We start from the raw sequence: 23796 nt of genomic DNA, 5'->3' as shown, positions 1-23796 counted from the left end.
ACACCTAAAGGAAATAGAAGCAGAACAGAAAAGAGACCCCAAACCCAGCAGAAGAAGAGAAATAATGAAGATCAGAGCAGAAATAAACAATATAGAATCTAAAAAAACTGTAGAGCAGATCAATGAAACTAAGAGTTGTTTTTTTTTGAAAAAATAAACAAAATTGATAAACCTTTAGCCAAGCTTCTCAAAAAGAAAAGGGAGATGACCCAAATAGATAAAATCATGAATGAAAATGGAATTATGACAACCTATCTCTCAGAAATACAAGCAATTATCAGGGAATACTATGAAAAATTATATGCTAACAAACTGGACAACCTGGAAGAAATGGACAAATTCGTAAACACCCACACTCTTCCAAAACTCAATCAGGAGGAAATAGAAAGCTTGAACAGATCCATAACCAGCGAAGAAATTGATTCAGTTATCAAAAATCTCCCAACAAATAAGAGTCCAGGATCAGATGGCTTCCTAGGGGAATTCTACTAGATATTTAAAGCAGAGATAATACCTATCCTTCTCAAGCTATTCCAAAAAATAGAAAGGGAAGGAAAACTTCCAGACTCATTCTATAAAGCCAGGATTACTTTGATTCCTAAACCAGACAGAGACCCAGTTAAAAAAACAGAACTACAGGCCAATATCCCTGATGAATATGGGTGCAAAAATTCTCAATAAGATACTAGCAAATCGAATTTAACAGCATATAAAAAGAATTATTCACCATGATCAAGTGGGATTCATTCCTGGGATACAGGGCTGGTTCAATATTCACAAATCAATCATGTGATACATCACATTAATAAAAGAAAAGAGAAGAAACATATGATCCTGTCAATCGATGCAGAAAAGGCATTTGACAAAATTCAGCATCTTTTCTTAATAAAAACCCTCCTAAAAGTCGGGATGGAAGGAACATACTTAAAGATCATAAAGGCCCTTTATGAAAAGCCCACAGCTAATATCATCCTCAATGGGAAAAACTGAGAGCTTTCTCCCTGAGATCAGGAACGCGACAGGGATGTCCACTCTCACGGCTGTTGTTTAACATAGTGTTGGAAGTGGTAGCATCAGCAATCAGACAACAAAAGGAAATCAAAGGCATCAAAATTGGCAAAGATGAAATTAAGCTTTCACTTTTTGCAGACGACATGATATTATATATGGAAAACCCAATAGACTCCACCAAAAGTCTGCTAGAACTGATACATGAATTCAGCAAAGTTGCAGGATATAAAATCAATGTACAGAAATCAGTTGCATTCTTATACACTAACAATGAAGCAACAGAAGACAAATAAAGAAACCGATCCCATTCACAATTGCACCAAGAAGCATAAAATACCTAGGAATAAAACTGACCAAAGATGTAAAAGATCTGTATGCTGAAAACTATAGAAAGCTTATGAAGGAAATTGAGGAAGATATAAAGAAATGGAAAAACATTCCGTGCTCATGGATTGGAAGAATAAATATTGTTAAAATGTCAATACTACCCAAAGCTATCTACACATTGAATGCAATCCCAATCAAGATTGCACCAGCATTCTTCTCAAAGCTAGAATAAGCAATCATGAAATTTGTATGGAACCTCAAAAGTCCCCAAAAAGCCAAAGGAATTTTGAAGAAGAAGACCAAAGCAGGAGGCATCACAATCCCAGACTTTAGCCTCTACTACAAAGCTGTCATCATCAACACAGCATGGTATTGGCACAAAAACAGACACATAGACCAATGGAATAGAATAGAAACCCCAGAACTAGACCCACAAATGTATGGCCAACTCATCTTTGACAAAGCAGGAAAGAACATCCAATGGAAAAAAGACAGCCTCTTTAACAAATGGTGCTGGGAGAACTGGACAGCAACATGCAGAAGGTTGAAACTAGACCACTTTCTCACACCATTCACAAAAGTAAATTCAAAATGGATAAAGGACCTAAATGTGAGACAGGAAACCATCAAAACCCTAGAGGAGAAAGCAGGGAAAAACCTCTCTGACCTCAGCTGCAGCAATTTCTTACTTGACACATCCCCAAAGGCAAGGGAATTCAAAGCAAAAATGAAGTATTGGGACCTCATGAAGATAAAACCCTTCTGCAAAGCATAGGAAACAACCAATAAAACTAAAAGGCAACCAACGGAATGGGAAAAGATACTTGCAAATGACATATTGGACAAAGAGCTAGTATCCAAAATCTATAAAGAGCTCACCAAATTCCACACGCGAAAAACAAATAATCCAGTGAAGAAATGGGCAGGAAACATGAATAGACACTTCTCTAAAGAAGACATCTGGATGGCCAACAGGCACATGAAAAGATGGTCAACGTTGCTCCTCATCAGGGAAATTCAAATCAAAACCACACTCAGATATTACCTCACACCAGTCAGAGTGGCTAAAATGAACAAATCAGGAGACTATAGATGCTGGTGAGAATGTGGAGAAATGGAAAGCCTCTTGCTCTGTTGGTGGGAATGAAACTGGTGCAACCACTCTGGAAAACAGTGTGGAGGTTCCTCAAAAAAATTAAAAATAAATCTACCCTATGACTCAGCAATAGCACTGCTAGGAATTTACCCAAGGGATACAGGAGTACCGATGCATAGGGGCACTTGTACCCCAATTTTTATAGCAGCACTCTCAACAATAGCCAAACTATGGAAAGAGCCTAAATGTCCATCAAGTGAAGAACGGATAAAGAAATTGTGGTTTATATACATAATGAAATACTACGTGGCAATGAGAAAGAATGAAATATGGCCTTTTGTAGCAACGTGGATGGAACTGGAGAGTGTTATGCTAAGTGAAATAAGTCATACAGAGAAGGACAGATTCCATATGTTTTCACTCCTATGTGGATCCTGAGATTCAACAGAAGACCATGGGGGAGGGGAAGGAAAAAAAATGTTTAGAGAGGGAGGGAGCCAAAACATAAGAGACTGCTAAAAACTGAGAAGAAACTGAGGGTTTATGGGGGGTGGGAGGGAGAGGTTGGTGGGTGATGGGTATTGAGGAGGGCACCTGTTGGGATGAGCACTGGGTGTTGTATGGAATTCAATTTGACAATAAATTTCATAATAAAAAAAATAAAAATAAACCTCAAAGCTGACATTTTGTATGCAAATTTTGAAAGTTATTCCTTTTTGTCAAAGTAGATATTGATGAAGTGTCATTTCTGCCAATGCTTCTGATGACATTTTAATATATCTAATAAGTATAGAAACACATAGTCAAATAACCAGATAGTATAGAAAAGTCTACAATTAAAATCAGGAGCCTCCAGAGAGGCCCCTCCCCACCTCTTGTTCCCCAGATGCCAACACAATTAACCAATTTTGTTTTTAGTTCTTCAGTATTTACCTCCATAAGTCTAAATTATATGCTTACACCTCTATATAGTGTTTTATTAGCTTTCTGTTATTCTGGATGAAGCTACAGTTCACTTATATCATCCCCAGACCTAACTTCCATATAACTTCCCAATAGAGTAATATTAATATTGTTAATTTTAAGTGAAATAAAAAGCCCAAGATACTTTTTTACAATCAAGATTTTAAGAAAGTTGTGGAGTCTTTAGTCTTGCATGTGTGAGAAAAGGGAAGTGTGAATAATCTTTTTCTGATTTGACAAGAAAACAAATATTTATAACTTTTAGGAATATTGAGATCATAATTAAAATATTTTTACTATGGTAAAAAATTATCAAAAGACATTGAACACTTTCAGGGAAAATTTAATTTATGGTTCTTTATTTATTTTGCACCTAGCCAAGTTCTGCTAACATTCTTTTAACTAGATTCCAAAATCATTTTTGGCGGCTTTGAATTTTTCAGGACACAATATTCACATCTTCATATTCCAAGTAACAGTCCCTCCCATTTTAAGGGTCTCATGTTACCAAAGAATGGGACATAATATTAGTGAAATTCACTTTGTTATGTGTCTAGAGCCACACAACTCACTAGGGTATTGTATGATAATGTATTAAGCACAGGAAACCATGGAGTCAGACAGATCTGGCTTAGAATCCTAGATCCACGACCTACTAGCAAGTTATGTAATTGACTTGTTGCCTCAGTCTTTTCAATTAGAAAATGGACATGAATGCCTATTTTATAGCATTTTTGTGGTGTCACACAATTGGTTTGTTATTGTATGAAAACATGTGAAAATGATTAAGGTGTATAATATATGTCCAGCTTGCCATTATCACTCCAACAGAATTATAATGTGCTTCTACTTATTATATTGGCAAAATAATATGAGTTACTCAAGTAGCACAATGCATTTAATTCAAAGACAAGTGTAATATTTTTTTAAATGTTTATTTATTTAAAATTTTTTTTAACATTTATTTATTTTTGAGACAGAGAGAGACAGAGCATGAACAGGGGAGGGGCAGAGAGAGAGAGGGAGATACAGAATCTGAAACAGGCTCCAGGCTCTGAGCTGTCAGCACAGAGCCCGACGCGGGGCTCGAACTCATGGACCATGAGATCATGACCTGAGCAGAAGTCGGCTGCTTAACTGACTAAGCCACCCAGGCGCCCCAAAGACAACTGTAATCTTTATGGCAGTGAGATACAGTATAGTTACCAACAATCCAAGACCTCTTAAACAGAGGTCACAAAACCTATAGGGGTCAGGCAGATGATCTAAATGAATAAAGAGGCTCTGGTGTGGACTTTGGCCAACTAGAGAACACAGATCTTTCCTAAACTAAGCATCATCTATTCAACAACTGCCACCTGTGGCAATGTGGTTTTTCCCATGCAGGGATAGAGACCACAGTTGCCAGACCTCTGACTTTGCAAGAGTACCTAGATATCCAAGGTGTAATATAATATCTCTTGATTAACTTTTGGCAATAAATTCATTTTAAAAACACTGTGTTGGCCAAACAACATAGGCTGGAGGTGGCTTATGGGTCTCCATGGTACCATCTGTATAACAACTCCTTATATATCAGAACACAATTATCTTTACAGAGTTTAAAAAAGCATAAATAATCAAGAAAACTGAGTAGGCATTAAAATCATTATCCCATTTCTGCTAAAAATGTAACACATTTTGCTTTCCCTTTTATGTCAAAATTGCTTCTTAGTGCAAATGTCTACATGTAGATTTTTTTCCCAAAGCAGTTTGGTTAGATTTTATCAGATATATTGTAAAGAAGAAATTTTATGTTACACCTCTTGTTGTTGCTTCTGCAAATTTAGTGATAATCTTATAATGCAATAATATTTAATCTTAAAATGTAATGTATCTCAATGTAGTGAGCTGCTTATTGGTGAGGGTGGACAAGTGGGAGATAGATTTAAGGAAGAAACAACTCAATTCTCTTTTTGTCACGAACAGCTTTTCTATTAAGAAAAATCTGAAATGCCTATTTTCTATGAATTTTTCAAATCAATTTGAGCTTTATAGGTGAAATAAATGTTAGTATGCATTTTATGAGTAATTCTTAGAAACATTGTTTTGAACACTTTTTTGAATAAGCATTTAATAATTTACATTCCTGAAAAATCAGAGTTTCCTTTTTTTCTTAGTAGGAAATAACTCAGAATACCAGAAATTTAAATATTATCCAAACAAGAAACCTGGATCATCAATCATCAATGCTTTTAGCAATTTATGTCCATATTTGATACATCATTTCATTTATGTCATACCCTGTATTGTATAATTTATTATTTTGCTCTCATACTATTTTCCCTAATGGGGAGGGACCTGTTTATCCCACTGATTCATCATAGGTACATTACTTGTCTTTTCTATTGACTTGAAAACTACTATAGTGTGAAGATGCATTCCTCTTTATCATAAAATACATTTAGTATATTAAAAATTATGTTTTCTTTTTTATAAAAAGCTATTAACACTTATAGGCATATAATTATGGATGTTGGGAACAGCTTGTCACAGAGTACACTTGGAGAAACAGTTAGGTGGCTATAACCTAAAATAAATACCACCTAGTATTTATTACTTTTGTGATTTGGTTTATTCTACATGACTGATAATTGAAATGATAGTAATTTTTATTACAATTCCTCTTTACAGATTCTTAGTTACTTGATTATTGCTCTTATTTTAATGATCCTAAATTTGTCTCTGTTGTTTGTAAGTTCTCCCAGTATTCTTTGAAATCATGCAACAACATCTTCAGTCTAGACTTTCCACTTTTTACGATGGTCATTTCAGAAGGTTCTCTTCAGTGCAAATTCATAATCTTAACTCTAGAGTTTGCCATTGAACTTCAATACATAATATCTGAAAGTGTACCATGTCTATCATATCGTTAGATTTTTCAAGATCTACAAGTAATCCAATGCTTGTTTGAGCACTGTTTTAGATGTTATTTAGACATTCAATGTTGATAACTTAGCAAGGTATTGGCATCAATTCCTTACTTTCTTTTCACTTTATGATACTTATTCTACAAACCGAACTTTTAACATTTCTTTCAAGGTTCCCTTTTCAATAAAAGTATGACTTTTTTTTCATTGACTGCTTTTTTTGCTTCTTAAAATGTTGTGTACCTTGAATATTTAGGAGATATTTGTTCACAACCTTGTGAAGTTTCTTATTGCTGGACAATTTTCTCTTTTGGCCTTTGTGATGAGATTTTTAAACAAAGGACAATTTCATTTTCAAGTACTGTTTTGGGATTATATGACATACAAACAACACGTACACATCTGCCTTAATGAAGCAAGGATGTGACTGTGGAAATCTACATTTTCCTTTGCTTGCTCCAAATGAATAAGCCAATATAAAAATTATTATCCCATTCCTAACTAACCAACAGATGCTCTAGCAGCAGTTGGCATGGACTGACACCTTTGCTGACATTTTTAGAAGCATAGCCACAGGGTAAATGAATGTACAATTTAGCTTAGACTATTTTCACAACAGGTGTGCCTACAAAGGAAGCTCATGATCCATTTTAAAAGATTTGTGTAGGAAACACAACACAGCTGCCAACACGTGTTAACTTTGTGTAAAGCTAGGTCAATGATTTTGATATGTGTGATAGTTATCCTGTCTGAAAAAACCATCCTCTTCGACTGAAAGCAAATTTGGGCAAAGAAAAGGTTGAGTGAGACGGGTTTGCTACATTGATCCTACCGATCAATGGGATGACAAATGTGACAACATGCTCATCCTTCTATTTAAGTACAACTTCGTTAATGGAAAAGAAAGGTAAGTTGAGACGAAGACCCATTCGTAGACAGTCAATACTATCTTCTTTCTACTCAAAACAACAAGGCCCATTCTGTGAGACATTTTTTCCAGCTTCATTGATGTCTAAATGACAAATAAATTTGCAATATATTTAAAGTGTACAATGTGCTTATTTGATACATGTATACATTGTGAAATAATTCTTACAATTAAGTTATTAACACATCCTTCACCTCATATAGTTACTTTTTTCAAAAATAAAAATGGTTGAGATATACTCTCAACAAATTTCAGGTATACAATACAGTATTATTAACTAGGATACATTTCTAAAATCTAAATTCCATTAGTTTATTGAAATAAGTAAAACATATGCATGGTTTTAATTCCAAAATAAACAAATGGGTATGCAGTGAAAATTAAGTCTCTCTTTCACCCACACACCCAATTTCTCTCTTCAGAGGTTAAGAGTTTTTAGCAATTTCCTGAATATATTTCCTAAACATGATCTATACGTATTTAATTTTTTCATACAAATTACAAGATAACAGAACATCTCACTTGTTTAAACTACCCTGAGAATTGTTGAATATTGGCATAGAGTTGCCTCAGTTTTTGGTGGTTGCATGATATTTCATTGTAGTTATCTATTGCAATTTATTTAACCAGTCCCTCTAATGATAAATGGCTAAGCTTCATTCAAAGAAGTCATATTGTACCATTGATACTTTACTTTTCTGCCTCCCTCTTCCTGGCATCTAAGGCATTCAATGCCTTTTTACTGCTCTCTGGATGCTCTCTAAAGTCTGCATTTCCTTCCCCAAACTGCTCCATCATCAATAGAGTTTTCTACTGATTTCACAATTACCATTCATAATATAGCATCTGTCACTATGTGCTCCACAAATATTGGTTTATTTCCTCAGGTTGATTACATTAGTTACTGTATTTCAGAAGGAAAACTGATGAACCAAATCACACTTGAGTAAATGATCAATAATACATTGTCTTGTAATCCACTAAATGTGTTGCATTTTAAAAGAAGACTTTAAAAATTCAGAGACAAAACTCTAGGGATTTAAATGACAAATTAATGTAAATAAATCAGGTAATGTGGGATAGATAGAAGTACCCTAAAGGTATTGGTAACTCTTTGCCTTCAAAGGCTGGCTGTTGATTAGATAACCTCTAAGGTACCATCCAGTTCTAACTTTGTCTTGATTCCTAATTCTATTATAGAGAAACCACATTTGTAAACAAGATTTTAACATAAAAGATTAAGCCAATCACAATCCTAGTTGTTTGATTTTTGCCAATTTTGTGCCATTTTAAACATATTTAAATAAAATACATTAAAAATTCTATATTATCACTACATTAATAATTTAATTGAAATTACCTATCACTTTATTAAATGAAACAATGTAGTCTACTCATTCAATAAGCAAAAGTATTGGAGTACTTGAACACCATGAGAATAACTGCTTCTTTAAATTTTGTGCTCTCGGTACCATGCTTGCCTCATCCTAGTACTGACTCTGGTCTTGGCTATGAGGTAAGCTTACCTCTAAAAGATAAAAGGAAGCCTTTCTTTTCTGTAAGTCCTAGGCTAGTGATTCTCAACTTGTGTTTGCGTTAGAATCACTGAAGGGTTTGTTGAAATATATTGCTGGACCCCAGCCCGAGTTTCTGATTGATTAGTTTTGGAGTGGGGTCAGAGAATTAACGTTTGTAACAAATTCTCAAGTGATTCTGATTATATTTGTGCTCATGTGGAGGGGTAGGAAGGTACACTTTGAGAACCACTGTCCAAATAACAAATACCTGTGTCTTGTCCTGCAAATTCATTCTCTAAAATTTATAGGTTCCTCTGTTAGAGGAAGTCTTCCTAAATCTTGCTGTTTGTGAATGGGATGCTAATTTTATTTCTAGGGTGAGTATTAAGAAGCCCACTTGTCCATAGGTATAAATAACATGCTTAAATATCAACTTTATCAGTAGTGCAGCAATATTTTAGATTCCCATCTTCGGACTTATGTCTCAATAGATTTAGAACACCTGTGAGAAATAAAAGTGCTAGTTTTTTTTTTGTTGTCTCTTCCCCCAACACTCTAACATATACTGACACAATATAAGACATATGAATCTTTTCTAGAATACCTCTACTAAAATAAATGTTAAGTGGATATTTTCCAGAATTTGGAAACACAGTCAGAAGTATGTAGCTGAAGAAAACTGCAGTTGGTAAGAATAAGATTACTCTGAAAGCAAAACACTATTTTTGCTGTGTGAAGTATTCATTTATACATTTACTTGCTACTCAGTCCTTTTATCAACAAGAAAAATTAAGTATATTACATGTGCCAGATAGTTTTATTTGTTGAGGAAAAGTGTTAAAGATTAGACAATGTACCTACTTTTGTGAAACTTACATTGAAGTAAATATATGTAAAAATAAATAATGAAGTATCAAGTGGTGAAAAGTGTTATCATGAAAAAAAAATAGAAAGGGATTCTGTTGGTGGGAATGCAGATTGGTGCAGCCACTGTGGAAAACAGTATGGAGGTTCCTTAAAAAGTTAAAAATAGAACTACCTTACAGTCTAGCAATTGCACTACTAGTTATTTACCTAAAGGATACAATGATACTAATTTGAAGGGACATCTGCACCCTGATGTTTGTAGCAGTATTATCAACAATAATCAAATTTTGGAAAAAGCTGAAATATCCATTGGCTGATGAATGGATAAGAAATATGTGGTATATATATATATACATATATATATATGTATATATATATATACACACTGGAATATTACTCAGCCATAAAGAATAATGAAATCTTGCAATTTGCAATGATGTGGATGGAGCTAAAGAGTATTTTGCTAAGCGAAATAAGTCAGATACAAATACCATATGATGTCACTCATATGTGGAATTTAAGAAACAAAATAAATGAACATAGGTGAAGGAAAAAGAGGCAAACTATGAAACAGACTCTTAATTATAGAGAACAAACTGAGAGTTACTGAAGGGGAAGTGGGCGGGAGGAATAGGTGATAGGTATTAAGAAGGGCACTTGTGATAAGCAGCAGTGTTGTATGTAAGTGCTGAATCATTAAATTCTACACCTGAAACCAATATTACACTGTATGTTAACTAACTGGAATTAAAAAAAAAAAACTTGGAGGAAAAAAAGAAGCATGTGGGAATACCTTCATGTTTAATTCGTTGAAATAAAACAAACAAAACTATAGTTGTGCATGAAATCACTTAGTACATAGAGGAAGGGAAAGGTCCCAGGGCAGAACTTGTACACTAACAAAGTGGTTAAAAAGTGTGTCTCAAATACCACTCAATTATATAATTGCATACTCTTTTATTATAACATTGTCTTAAAGTAATACTACACAAAGCAGAAAAGAAACATTGTCTTTAGTTAAATATTCCAAAGATCACTTGAAATCTGGTATAATTATCATTTTCCCCTCAAAGTCAAATTATAGATGTGTATCTATGTGTTTATAGTTTGACTATTTGGTTATATGACTTTATCTTTCTTTTTATTTATTCTATTAATTTTTCACTTAAAAAAGTCTCTCACTTCCAAAAAGCAATTTATCTGACAGTTCCTTCAAGGTGTGAACAAATATGTTGGTATCATTATCTGATTCATTAGTTCAGATATGCTGACAAGCTGATATCAAGAAGGGATTATATGTACAGTAGATTTATTGGGAACAGGAGAAGGAGAGGAAAGACTTCAAACCACAATCTAGGCTTGATACTTGTGAAAGAAGAGAAGGAAGGGAGATTGGGTAAGAAGAGTCTTCAACTGTATCACAGTTCCGAGTGTGGTTCAGCCAGTCCAGTGAGGAGTCCTTAAGCCAAAACTTCCATTGAAGGAGTCCTGTATCTCTCAAGAATTGTCTTGCTTTAGTATTCCCACTAAATATTAGTTATTGCTTGGGAGCAACTCACAAGTTATTGGTGCTTAGTTATTGGTTTGGAGCAACTCACAAAAAATAATGAGTCATCATAAATGTAGTGGTGAACCCAGATAGGTATAGTTTGAACCATAAGTCAATTATGATTCTTATAGCAGGAGATCTGAGTGGCATGTTTATGTGGCTGCAACATCTTAATAATACTTAGTACTGCATAATTCACAGATAAATAATAGATGATTATTTCACATATCTTTATTTAGCACTTGCTAATTATATGACCTTGAAAAATCATTAGCACTTTTTGGTCCTTAGATTTACTATTGGTAAAATGATATCTGCCTTACCTGTTTTCATAGAATTGCTAGGATAAAGCGAGGTCATGAATAAGACATTACCATAATGTTCTATACCTTAACAGAACAGTATTGTTTCCACTTAAGGCTACTATACTCTTGAAATGTACTTAATTAAGATGTGCTCTAAGTGGGAGGAAGAGGTTGGGAAGATGGTGGAATAGGAGGACCCCAAGTTCACCTCCTCCCATGGATAAAACTATATAACACCCACATCAGCATAAATAACCCGAAAACAACCTGAAGAGTGGCAGAACAAACACCACAACTAAAGATAGAGAAGAGGCCACACAGAAGAATATAAGAAAGGTGGAGATGCAGTTTGGGAGAAAATGTACCATGGTTTTCCATGATTAGGAGAGAGCTAGGAGCATGGTGAAAAGCAAGAAATGTACAGTAACACTGGAAAGCCCTCGTGGGGAATATGAATTCCCATAACATTTGCCTTTGAAAGCGACAGGCTGATTTCATGAAGTCTTACAACCAGCATGACTTAACTTCTGGAATTTTAAAAATCAATGGGCTCATCTCTGGGGTAGTCTGGAGTACATTAGAAACCTGAGTTCACACTCTTAAAAAGACAGACAACAAATAGGCCACAGAAATACAGCTTAGAAGCAGCAGATTAAAAAATACATGGGCATTCTCTGACTGATTTCATTTAGCATAACACACTTCAGTTCCATCCATGTTGGTGCAAATGGTCAGATCATGTTTTCAGTCATATGTGGATCCTGAGAAACTTAACAAAAGACCATGGGGGAGGGGAAGGGGGAAAAAGTTACAGATACAGAGAGAGAGAGAGAGAGAGAGAGAGAGAGAGAGGCAAACCATAAAAGATTCTTAAATACTGAGAACAAACTGAAGGTTGATGGGGGTGGGGGAGAGGAGAAAGTGGGTGATGGGCATTGAGAAGGACACTTGTTGGGATGAGCACTAGATGTTGTATGGAACCCAAATTGACAATAAATAATATTTTTCAAAAAAAAAAGATCAAATTATTTCTGAATTGTATTCTTGACTTTAAAGAAAAAAATTAAAAAAAAACCCCTGGGCATAAGGGAGAAAGAGTTATTTACTCATATCAGAGAATATCCTGAACAGGCAGGGATGAAAGGAAGACCCCTCTAGGTACAAAGTAGCTGACACATTCCACTTCCCTCTCCCACCCTTCCACATAAAAACACGACCATTTGCAAGACCAGCATGGACACACACTCCCCAATTTGATTACATCAAGCCCTGAACCCCATGTTTAAGCACATCTGGCCTTACAGTTAAGTTTGGCTCAGTCCCAAGGCTATGTGTCCCCGACCCCAGAAGATGTTGGTGCAAAATGCGCCATCATTGTATCTCCTGACCTCTGTATTTTGTAGGGCCTGAGTTCTAGTGGTAGCGATAGCAGGTCTCATTTCAAAAGCAGAGCAGGGCACACCTTCTTAAAATTCACCCCACTCAGTTAGGGACCAAACAAGGCATCAACAACCAAAGAAAGCCTCTGTAGATGACTGGAATTAAGAGAAAAACAGCCAGGAATCAACATCAGGGCACACAACACACACACACAGGAGATACTCCCTGAAGCACCAGGTCCTGGAGAGTAAAGGATACTGCACTTCAGGGCATGAAAGGACTTCTTCATAAAGCCATTTGCATCCAAAGCACAAGATATAACTGACTTTTCTAACAGAGAAACAGAGGCAGAGCTAAGCAAAATGAGGAAACACAGGAATATGTCCCAACTGAATGATCAGGATAAAACCACAGCAAGACACCAGAGTGAAATGGATATAAATAATATGCCTGATAGAGAATTTAAAGTAATGATCATAAATATAATCCCAGGACTTGAGAAAAGAGTGGAGGTCATCACAGGTGCCTGGCTAGCTCAGTTAGTTAAGCGTCCAACTTCAGCTCATGTCATGATCTCACGGTTCGTGAATTCAAGCCATGCTTTGGGCTTGTGCTGACAGCTCTGAACCTGGATCCTGCTTCAGATTATGTGTCTCCCTCTCTCTCTGCCCCTCCCCTGCTCATGCTCTGTCTCTCTCTCTCTCAAAAATAAACATTAAAAAAAGAGTGGAGGTCATCAGTAAGACCCTTAAAAAAGGGCAAAAAAAAAAAAAAGAGATGAAGAACACAACAAAGGAAATAAAAAATGCACTTTTTGGGGAGGGGGAGCTAAGATATAGTAGGAGGATTCAAGGCTACCTAGTTCCTGGAACACATCTAGATAACTATCATAATCATTCTGAATCCCCAAGAAATCGACCTGAGGACTGACAGAACAAATTGCACAACTAGAGTGAGAAAAGGGGCCACAATAAGGAAAGTAGGAAGAAAAGAGGCCACAATGAGGAAAGTAGGAAGTGCAGAAATGTGGTTTGGGGAGAAATGGATCATGAATGTAGAGGAGGGGAAGGGAGCTCTGGTCTCAGAGAAAAGTGACAGTGAGCGGAGCATGCAGGGATATGCACAAAGAGAATATTTCCCCAAAGCTATTGGCTGGGAAAATGAGAAGGGCTGGTTTTGGTGGGTTTTTACAATTAGTGGGGCTTAAAGACTTGAGTTTTAGAGGTTGGCAGGTTTGGCTGCAATGGAACCCTGAGGGTGCTGCCCTACTCCTGGAGAGAAGGCAGGTAAACAAACATGGAGCAAGCAACCCCAGGGCAGAGTGCGATCTCACGATCACTTAAGTGATTGTCTGCTCTTCTTGGAGATTATCTGTGAGATATGGCATTCATAGAGACACCTCTCTGGGGACAAAAAAGCCTGTGGATGTCATTTCCCTCTCCTGCCCCTCAGTATATGTGCAAAGACACCTGCTGAGGGTGGCTAACCCGGACACTATCTATTTAGCCTCCTTTGCTCCAAATCCCATGCCCCTGCACTCTGGCGGTACTGCCCTTCTCAGTCAATCCTGCATCTGACAAAGTGCAGTAAGTACCTCCTCAAGAAGACTAGTGCAAGTCCCCACAACACCACATACCAAAAGTATGGGATTTTAAAAGTCAGCAAGCGTTGCTGGGATAGATCCTAAAGGGCACTGCACTGCTCCAGGCAGGCAGGGTACCCAGAGACAGACAATTTAAAAACAGCAATCTGAAAAATACCTGGAATGCATGAGGGGAAATTAATCGCACTTTTGGAAGGGCATCCCGGAGAGCAGAAAGCAGGGAAACCCCTCTCAAGGGACAAAGGAGCTGGTTGGTGTCATTTCCCTCTCCTCTCCCTCAGCATAAAACAACTGCAGTAAGCAACTAAGTGCCAACACTGGCTGCCTCACCGGCTTACACCAAGTCCTGCCCCTGGCACTCAGATGGTACTGCTTTTATTGGGTAAATATGCCTAAGAATCAGTGCAGTGGGTCTCATCCCAGGAAGGCCAGCAGACACCTGCACATGCAACACATCTATAAACCATAGAGTTCTGCAAGGCTTCAGTTCTAGTGGAAGTAGCATCAGGTCTCATTTAACAAGTAGAACAGAGCATGCCTAGTTGAAACTCACCACATTCTCGTTAAGGACCAAACACTGCCCATTGAAGGCAAGGAGAGCCTCTGCAGACAACTGACCTGAAGGACAAAGCTGCCAAAACATAGTAGCAGAGTGCACACAGCACACACCAGAGACACTCCATGAAGTGCCAGGTCCTGGAAATCATATGACCTCTTATTCATAAAGGATTACTCTCAGGAGCAAGAAACATAACAGGCTTTTCTAACACAGAGAAGAAAACATAGATCTAGACAAAATGCAAAGGTGGAGGAATTCATCCCAAAAGAAGGAACAAGAAAATGTCATGGCCAGAGATCTAATTGAAACATATACAGGTAATATGGCTGGTGGAAAATTTAAAGCAACAATCATGAGAATACTCACTGGGCTTGAAAAAGAATCTAAGACTTCGGGAAGGCACTTACCACAATTAAAATAGTTAAAAAAATCAAGCTGAAATAAAAAAAGTTATAATTGAGATGGGAAACTGAATGGTGTAATGACCCAAGGATGAAAGAAGTGGAGGAATAAATAAATGATATAGAATATAGAATAATGGAAAATAATGAAACTGAGCAAAGGAGAGAATGAAGAATTATGGATCAGAAGAATAGACTTAGGTAACTCAGTGACTCCATCAAATGTGGTAACATTCATATCTTATAAGTCCAAGAAGAAAAGAGAGAAAAAGGGGGCAAAAGTTGATTTGAGGAAATAATAGCTGAAAACTTCCCTAACCTGGAGAAGGAAATAGACATCCAAATCCAGGAGGTACAGAGAACTCCCATCAAAAATAAAGAAAAGCAGATCAACATCAAAAGATATTGTAGTTAAATTCGCAAAATATAGTGATGAAGAAAAAAATCCAAAACGCAGCAAGACAAAGGAAGTCTCTAACTTACAAGAGAAAGCCCGTACGTTTAGCAGCAGATCTCTCCACAGACACTTGGCAAGCCAGAAAGGAGTGGCATGATGTATTCAATGTGCTGAATGGGAAAAAAATCTGCAAACTAAAATATTCTACCCAGCAAAGCTATGATTCACACTAGAAGGAGAGATAAAGAGTCCCTAGACAATCAAAAACAAAGAATGCCGTCACCAATAAAGCAGCCCTGCAAGAAATATTAAAGGGGACTCTGAGTGGGAAGAAAAGGCCAAAGTGCAAAAGACTAGAAAGGAACAGAGAAAATCTCCAGAATCAATGACAAAACAAGTAATAATGATACTAAATACATATCTAAGAATAACTACTTTGAACATAAATGGACTAAACACTATAATCAAAAGACAAAGGGTAGAGGAAATGGATTAAAAAAAAAAAGACCAATAAGGGGCACCTGTCTGGCTCAATGAGTATAGATCATGTGACTCAATCTCAGGGTATTAATTTCAAGCCTCACATTGGGCATGGAGCCTACATAAAAAGAAAAAAAAGAAAAAACAAGACCCAGCAATGCTGCGTACAAGAGGCTTATTATATTATATTTCATTTATTTATTTTAATATGAAATTTATTGTCAAATTGGTTTCCATACAACACCCAGTGCTCATCCCAACGGGTGCCCTCTCGATGCCCATCTCCCACTTTCCCCTCACTCCCAGCACCCATCAACCCTCAGTTTATTCTCAGTTTTTAAGACTCTCTTATGATTTGGCTCCCTCCCTCTCTAACTTTTTCCCTTCCCCTCCCCCATGGTCTTCTGTTAAGTTTCTCAGGATCCACACAAGAGTGGAAACATTTGGTATCTGTCTTTGTCTGTATGCCTTATTTCTTTTTTTAAAATTTAAATATGAAATTTATTGTCAAATTGGTTTCCATACAACACCCAGTGATCATCTCAAAAGGTGCCCTCCTCAGAACCCATTACCCACCCTCCCCTCCCTCCCACCCCCCATCAACCCTCTGTTCTCAGTATTTAAGAGTCTCTTATGCTTTGGCTCTCTCCCTCTGTAACCTCTTTTTTTTTCTTCCCCTCCCCCATAGACTTCTATTAAGTTTCTCAGGATCCACATAAAAGTGAAAACATATGGTATCTGTCTTTCTCTGTATGACTTATTTCACTTAACGTAACACTCTCCAGTTCCATCCACGTTGCTACAAAGGGCCATATTTCATTCTTTCTCATTGCCACGTAGTATTCCATTGTGTATATAAACCACAATTTCTTTATCCATTCATCAATTGATGGACATTTAAGCTCTTTCCATAATTTGGCTATTGTTGAAAGTACTGCTATAAACTTTGGGTTACAAGTGTCCCTATATATCAGCACTCCTATATCCCTTGGGTAAATTCCTAGCAGTGCTATTGCTGGGTCATAGAGTAGATCTATTTTTAATTTTTTTAGGAACCTCCATACTGTTTTCCAGAGCGGCTGCACCAGTTTGCATTCCCACCAACAGTGCAAGAGGGTTCCCGTTTCTCCACATCCTCACAAGCATCTATAGTCCCCTGATTTGTTCATTTTAGCCACTCTGAATGACGTGACATGATAGCTCAGTGTGGTTTTGATTTGTATTTCCTTGATGATGAGTGTCGTTGAGCATCTTTTCATGTACCTGTTGGCCATCTGGTTATCTTCTTTAGAAAAGTTTCTATTCATGTCTTCTGCCCATTTCTTCACTGGATTATTTGCTTTTTATGTGTGGAGTTTGGTGAGTTCTTTATAGATTTTGGATATTAGACCTTTGTCCTATATGGCATTTGCAAATATCTCTTCCCATTCCATGCATTGCCTTTTAGTTTTGTTGATTATTTCCTTTGCAGTGCAGAAGATTTTTATCTTCATGAGGTCCCAATAGTTCATTTTTGCTTTTCATTCCCTTGCCTTTGGAGATGTGTCAAGTAAGAAATTGCTGTGGCTGAGGTCAGAGAGGATTTCCCTGCTTTCTCCTCTAGGGTTTTGATGGTTTCCCTTCTCACATTCAGGTCCTTTAGCCATTTTGAGTTTATTTTTGTAAATGGTGTAAGAAAGTGGTCCAGTTTCATTCTTCTGCATGTTGCTGTCCAGTTATCCCAGCACATTTGTTAAAGAAGCTGTCTTTTTTCCATTGGGTATTCTTTCCTGCTTCGTCAAAGAGTAGTTGGCCATACTTTTGTGGGTCCAATTCTGGAGTCTCGATTCTATTCCATTGGTCTCTGTGTCTGTTTTTGTGCCAATACCATGCTGTCTTGATGATGACAGCTTTGTAGTAGAGTCTAAAGTCTGGGATTGTGATGCCTCCAGCTTTGGTCTTCTTCAAAATTACTTTGGATATTCGGGGCCTTTTGTGGTTCCATACAAATTTTGCGATTGCTTGTTCTAGCTTTGAGAAGAATGCTGGTGCAATTTTGATTGGGATTGCATTGAATGTGTAGATAGCTTTGGGTACTATTGATATTTTAACAATATTTATTCTGGCAATCCCTGAGCACAGAATGTTTTTCCATTTCTTTATGTCGTCTTCAATTTCTTTCGTAAGTTTTCTATAGTTTTCAGCATACAGATCTTTTACATCTTTGGTTAGGTTTATTCCTAGGTATTTTATGCTTCTTGGTGCAATTGTGAATGGGATCAGTTTCTTTATTTGTCTCTCTGTTGCTTCATTATTAGTGTTCAAAGTCTATAAAGAGCTCACCAAACTCCACACCCGAAAAAAAAATAATCCAGGGAATAAATTGGCAGAAAACATGAATACACACTTCTCTAAAGAAGACATCCGGATAGTCAACAGGCACATGAAAAGACGGTCAACGTTGCTCCTCATCAGGGAAAATACAAATCAAAACCACACTCAGATATTACCTCACGCCAGTCAGAGTGGCTAAAATGAACAATTCAAGGAGCTATAGATGCTGGTGAGGATGTGGAGACACGGGGACCCTCCTGCACTGTTGGTGGGAATGCAAACTGGTGCAGCCACTCTGGAAAACAGTGTGGAGGTTCCTCAAAAAAATTAAAAATAGATCTAACCTATGACCCAGCAATAGCACTGCTAGGAATTTACGTAAGGGATACCGGAATCCTGATGCATAGGGGCACTTGTACCCCAATTTTTATAGCAGCAGTTTCAACAATAGCCAAATTATGGAAAGAGCCTAAATGTCCGTCAATTGACAAATGGATAAAGAAATTGTGGTGTATATACACAATGGAATACTATGTGGCAATGAGAAAGAATAAAATATGGCCTTTTGTAGCAACATGGATGGAACTGGAGAGTGTTATGTTAAGTGAAATAAGTCATACAGAGAAAGACAGATACCATATGTTTTCACTTTTATGTGGATCCTGAGAAACTTAACAGAAGACCCTGGGGGAGGGGAAGGAAAAAAAAAAAGGTTCGAGAGGGATGGAGCCAAAACAGAAGAGACTCTTAAATGCTGAGAACAAACTGAGGGTTGATGGGGGGTGGGAGGGAGGGGAGGGTGGGTAATGGGTATTGAGGAGGTCACCTGTTGGGATGAGCACTGGTGTTGTATGGAAACCAAGTTGACAATAAATTTCATATTAAAAAAAAATTCAAAGTAGTGCAGCCAGTGTTGGAAACAATATGTAGCTGCCTCAAAAACTTAAAAATAGAACTACCTTGTGATCCAGAAATTTCACTACTAGTTATTTATCAAAGAATGCAAGAACACAAATTCAAAGAAATACATCCATCCCTATGTTTATAGCACAGTTATTTACAGTAGCCAAGATATGGAAGCAGCCCAAGTCTACATTGATAGAGGAATGGATAAGGAAGATGAAATATTATTCAGTCATAAAAAGTGAAATCTTGCCATTTGCAATGACATGGATGGAACTACAGATTATAATACTACGTGAAATAAGTCATTCATAGAAAGACAAATACCATATGATTTCACTCACATGTGGAATTTAAAAAATTAACGAAACAAACAAAAAGAAGGAAAATAAGAGAGAGAGAGAAGGCCAGAAACATACACTTAACTATAGAGAACAAACTGATGTTTACTAGAGGGGTTGTGGGTGGGGGATAGGCTAAATAGGTGATGTTTATTGAGGAGTGCACTTGTGATGAGCACTGGCTATTGTATGAAAGTGTTGAATCACTATATTTTATAACTGAAGCTAATACAACACTGTGTGTTAACTGGAATTAAAATAAAATCTTAAAAAGATGGAAGCAAGAAAGGGAACATTTCTGCACTGTTGATGGGAGTGTAAATTGGTACACCCACTATGGAAAACGTTTCAGAAGTTCTTCAGAAAATAAAAAAAATTGGTACTATGTAATCAATCAATTTCTCTTCTGGGAATATATACACAGGAAATAAAAATACTAACTCAATGAGATATATGCACCTCCATGTCCATAGCAACATTATTTACAATAACCAAGACACTGAAACAACCCAAGTTTCTATCAATAGATAAATGGGGGGAAATTGTGGTACATATACACAATGGAATATTATTCAGCCATAAAAATGAGGAAATCATGCCATTTATGGATGTAACTTAAAGGCATCATGCTAAGTGAATTAAGTCAGAAAAAGAAAGATAAATATTGTATGATTTCACTTAAAAAACTTTTAAAAAAACCTTAAAAACTTTTTAAAAATACACACTTATGGAAGAAGAGATTAGACTTTTAGTTACCAGAAATGGAAAGTGAGGAGAGGTTCTATTGGAAGAAGGTGGTCAAAAGTTGTAAAGTAAATAGTAAAAGTTATAAAGTACTAGGGATTTAATGTATGATATGATGAATATAGGTAACACTGCTGTATGATATACAGAATGTTTTTAAGAAAGTAAATTCAAAAAGTTTACATCACAATGTGAATTTTTTTCTGTATTCCTTTCTTCGTTCTTTTTATTGTATCTTTACATTATGGGTGTTAGCTAAACTTATTGTGGTAATCATTTCACAATATATGTAAATCAACCTCTTATATGCAGTGATATACACAGTGATATATATATATATATGTTTCTCAATAAAACTTGGAAAAAAGAACATACAACGTTACATTTTAAAATAAAGGTGAAATAAACTTCTATAATTTTTAAGTTGCTGTTATTTTGGCTTTCTGTGGCAACAAATACATTTATATATTAGAAAGTTGGTGAACCAGAATTTAAAGGGGATGTGATAGCAATTATGAGAGTGAGGCAATATAGAGTTATTTTATTGTTTTGAATGTAAATTCCTTAATCTTTAAAATAAAAGTAATATTAGTACATACCTCATAGTGTTTAGATAATTAAATTAAACAATGCATATAAAATACCTAACACTGTGATTTACACATAATGGGTACTCAGTAAAAGGTAGTTTCTCTTATCATTGTTGGAATAGTGAAGATTAAATGAGATAAATATGAAATATGTTTGGCATATTGTAAATAAATGATAAGTGGTATCTTTTATTTTTGATGTATTTATTATTACTATTATTATTGTCATTATTATAGTTATTGATGATGGTGGATTCATATTGAATAGGAAAGCAATTAAATCCAGAATTATTATTATTTTAATTATTATTTATTTAAAAAATTCAAGTATAATTAACATACAATGTTACTTTACTTCCAGGTGTATGATATAATGATTCAGCAATTTCATACATTACTCAGTGCTCATCATAAGTGTACCCTTAATCTCCTTCACCTATATTACCCAGCCCCCAACCAAGTGCCATTTGGCAACCACTAGTTTGTTTTCTGTATTTGAGTCTGTATTTTTGTTTGTCTCTTTTTTCTTTGTTCATTTGTTGTGTTTCTTAAATTCCACATATGAGTTGAACCATATGGTATTTATCTTTTCTGAATGACTTATTTATCATTATACCCTCTAGATCTATCCATGTTGCTGCAAATGATAAGATTACATTTTTTATGACTGGGTAATATTCCATTACATATAAATACATCTTCTTTATCCATTCATCTATGGATGGACACTTGAGTTTCTTCCAAATCTAAGCTAGTGTAAATAGGGGGGAAATACACGTAGGGATGCATATATCTTTTGGATTTAGTGTTTTCGTTTTCTTTGGGTATATACCCAGTAGTGGAATTACTAGATTATACAGTAATTCTTTTTTTTTAAATTTTTTGATGACCCCCCCATGCTGTTTTCAACAGTGGTTGCACCAGTCTGCATTCCTACCGACAGTGCACAAAAGTTTCTTTTTCTCCACCCTTGTCAACATTTGTTTCTTGTGTTTTGGTTTTAGCCATTCTGACAGATGTGAGGTGATATCTCATTGTGGTTTTGACATTCATTTCCATGATGATTACAGATGTGGAGCATCTTTTCATGTGTCTGTTGACCATCTTTATGCTTTCTTTGGAAAAATGTCTATTCATGTTTTCTGCATATTTTTTAATTGGATTATTTGATTTTTGGTGTTGAGTTGTATAAGTTCATTATATATTTGCATATTAACTCCTTACTGGATATATTACTTACAAATATCTTCTCCATTCAGCAGGTTGTTTTTTGTTTTGTTCATGGTTTCCTCAACTCTGCTAAAGCTTTTTATTTTGGTGTAGTCCCAATAGTTCACTTTTGCTTTTCTTACCTTGCTAAAGAAGACATAGTTAGAAAAATGTTTCTGTGGCTGATGTCAGAGAAATTACTTCCCATGTTTTCTTCTAGGAATTTTATGGTTGCAGGTCTCACATTTACATCTTTAATCCATTTTGAGTTTATTTTTATGTATGATGTAAGAAAGTGGTCCAGTTTCATTCTTTTGCATGTAGCTGTCCAGTTTTCCCAGAACCATCTGTTAAAGAGGCAAGCTTTTTCCCATTGTATATTCTCTTTTGTTGTTGAAGATTAATTGACCATATAAGTGTGGGTTTATTCCTGGGCTCCCTATTCTGTTGTATTGATATATGTGTCTATTTTTGTGCCAGTATCATGTTGTTTTCATTACTACAGCTTCGTAATATATACTGAAATCTGAGATTGTTATACCTCCATTTTTGTCCTTCTTTTCCAAGCCTGTAAAGTTAGAATTATTTTTAGACCAAGAAGGTGTTGTTGGAACAAAATTCATGATGAGAACAAATATCAGATTCAGGAGTGAGTGAAAAGAAGAATTAGACAACCTAGGAATTAAAGTCACAAAAAAAGAAATTTCCAATTCAACCTGAATTTATACAAGATTCCACCAATTATGTGTATAAATGATGCATATTAACCATAATACTTGAAATCTACTGGCTTTTTCCCCATATACTGATGCATGGCCTCAATCCTCTCTAAAGTGCTACCACCAATTACTCTCCAAACCATTTATAGAAGTGTCTAGGTATGTTTCACCTGGTGCTCATAAATACATATGCTCCCTCCTCGCACCATCACCACTCAGCCAGTCCACTGGGCTGATGCTGGAGACTGTAGTCTTGACTTGGCCATGTGGTCCCTGCTAGGTGTTAGTGCTAATTCTGCCAGGCACCACAGCTTCCCCTAGACACCATTGCTAAAAAAAATACAATACTCACAGTGCCAAAGTTCTACAAAAGTTGGTTATGAGGTAAAGAATACTTTTCTTCTTTCCTGTAATAATTTCAAAAGGAAGACAGTGCTGTTTTGCCCCAGTTGTCTTGCGGGTGTTTTTAGTGAAATAGACTTTTCAGTTTTGTATATATCCCTCTTGTTCTCCATAGATCCCATACATAAGTATTTTTAAGGGCCAAGAGAAAAGACAAATCAGAATTAGAAGCACAATATTATACTCAGAATTGTTATCCTCTTTCAAGGATTAAGGATTCATTCTGGATTAAAAATTTTTGCCCTTTTTCTTTTTTTCTATGCAGAATTACCCAAAAGATACC

The 23796-nt window shown here is 36.1% G+C and overlaps 1 protein-coding gene across 1 annotated transcript in view; it reads left to right on the top strand.

Moving 5' to 3' along the window:
• Positions 1 to 13852: 13852 nt before the first annotated feature.
• The window catches only part of LOC111558675, a 105546-nt gene continuing 95602 nt past the window's right edge, over positions 13853 to 23796 (top strand). The window contains exon 1 of the mRNA XM_045050383.1: positions 13853 to 14031. Coding sequence (XP_044906318.1) covers positions 13853 to 14031 — 179 coding nt within the window. The remainder of the gene's footprint in view (positions 14032 to 23796) is intronic.

The sequence above is a fragment of the Felis catus genome, chromosome X (assembly GCF_018350175.1).
Source record: "Felis catus isolate Fca126 chromosome X, F.catus_Fca126_mat1.0, whole genome shotgun sequence".
Classification (NCBI taxonomy): Eukaryota; Metazoa; Chordata; class Mammalia; order Carnivora; family Felidae; genus Felis; species Felis catus.
Note: the sequence above shows the minus strand (reverse complement) of the source record. Positions and strands in the feature narration are given on the sequence as shown.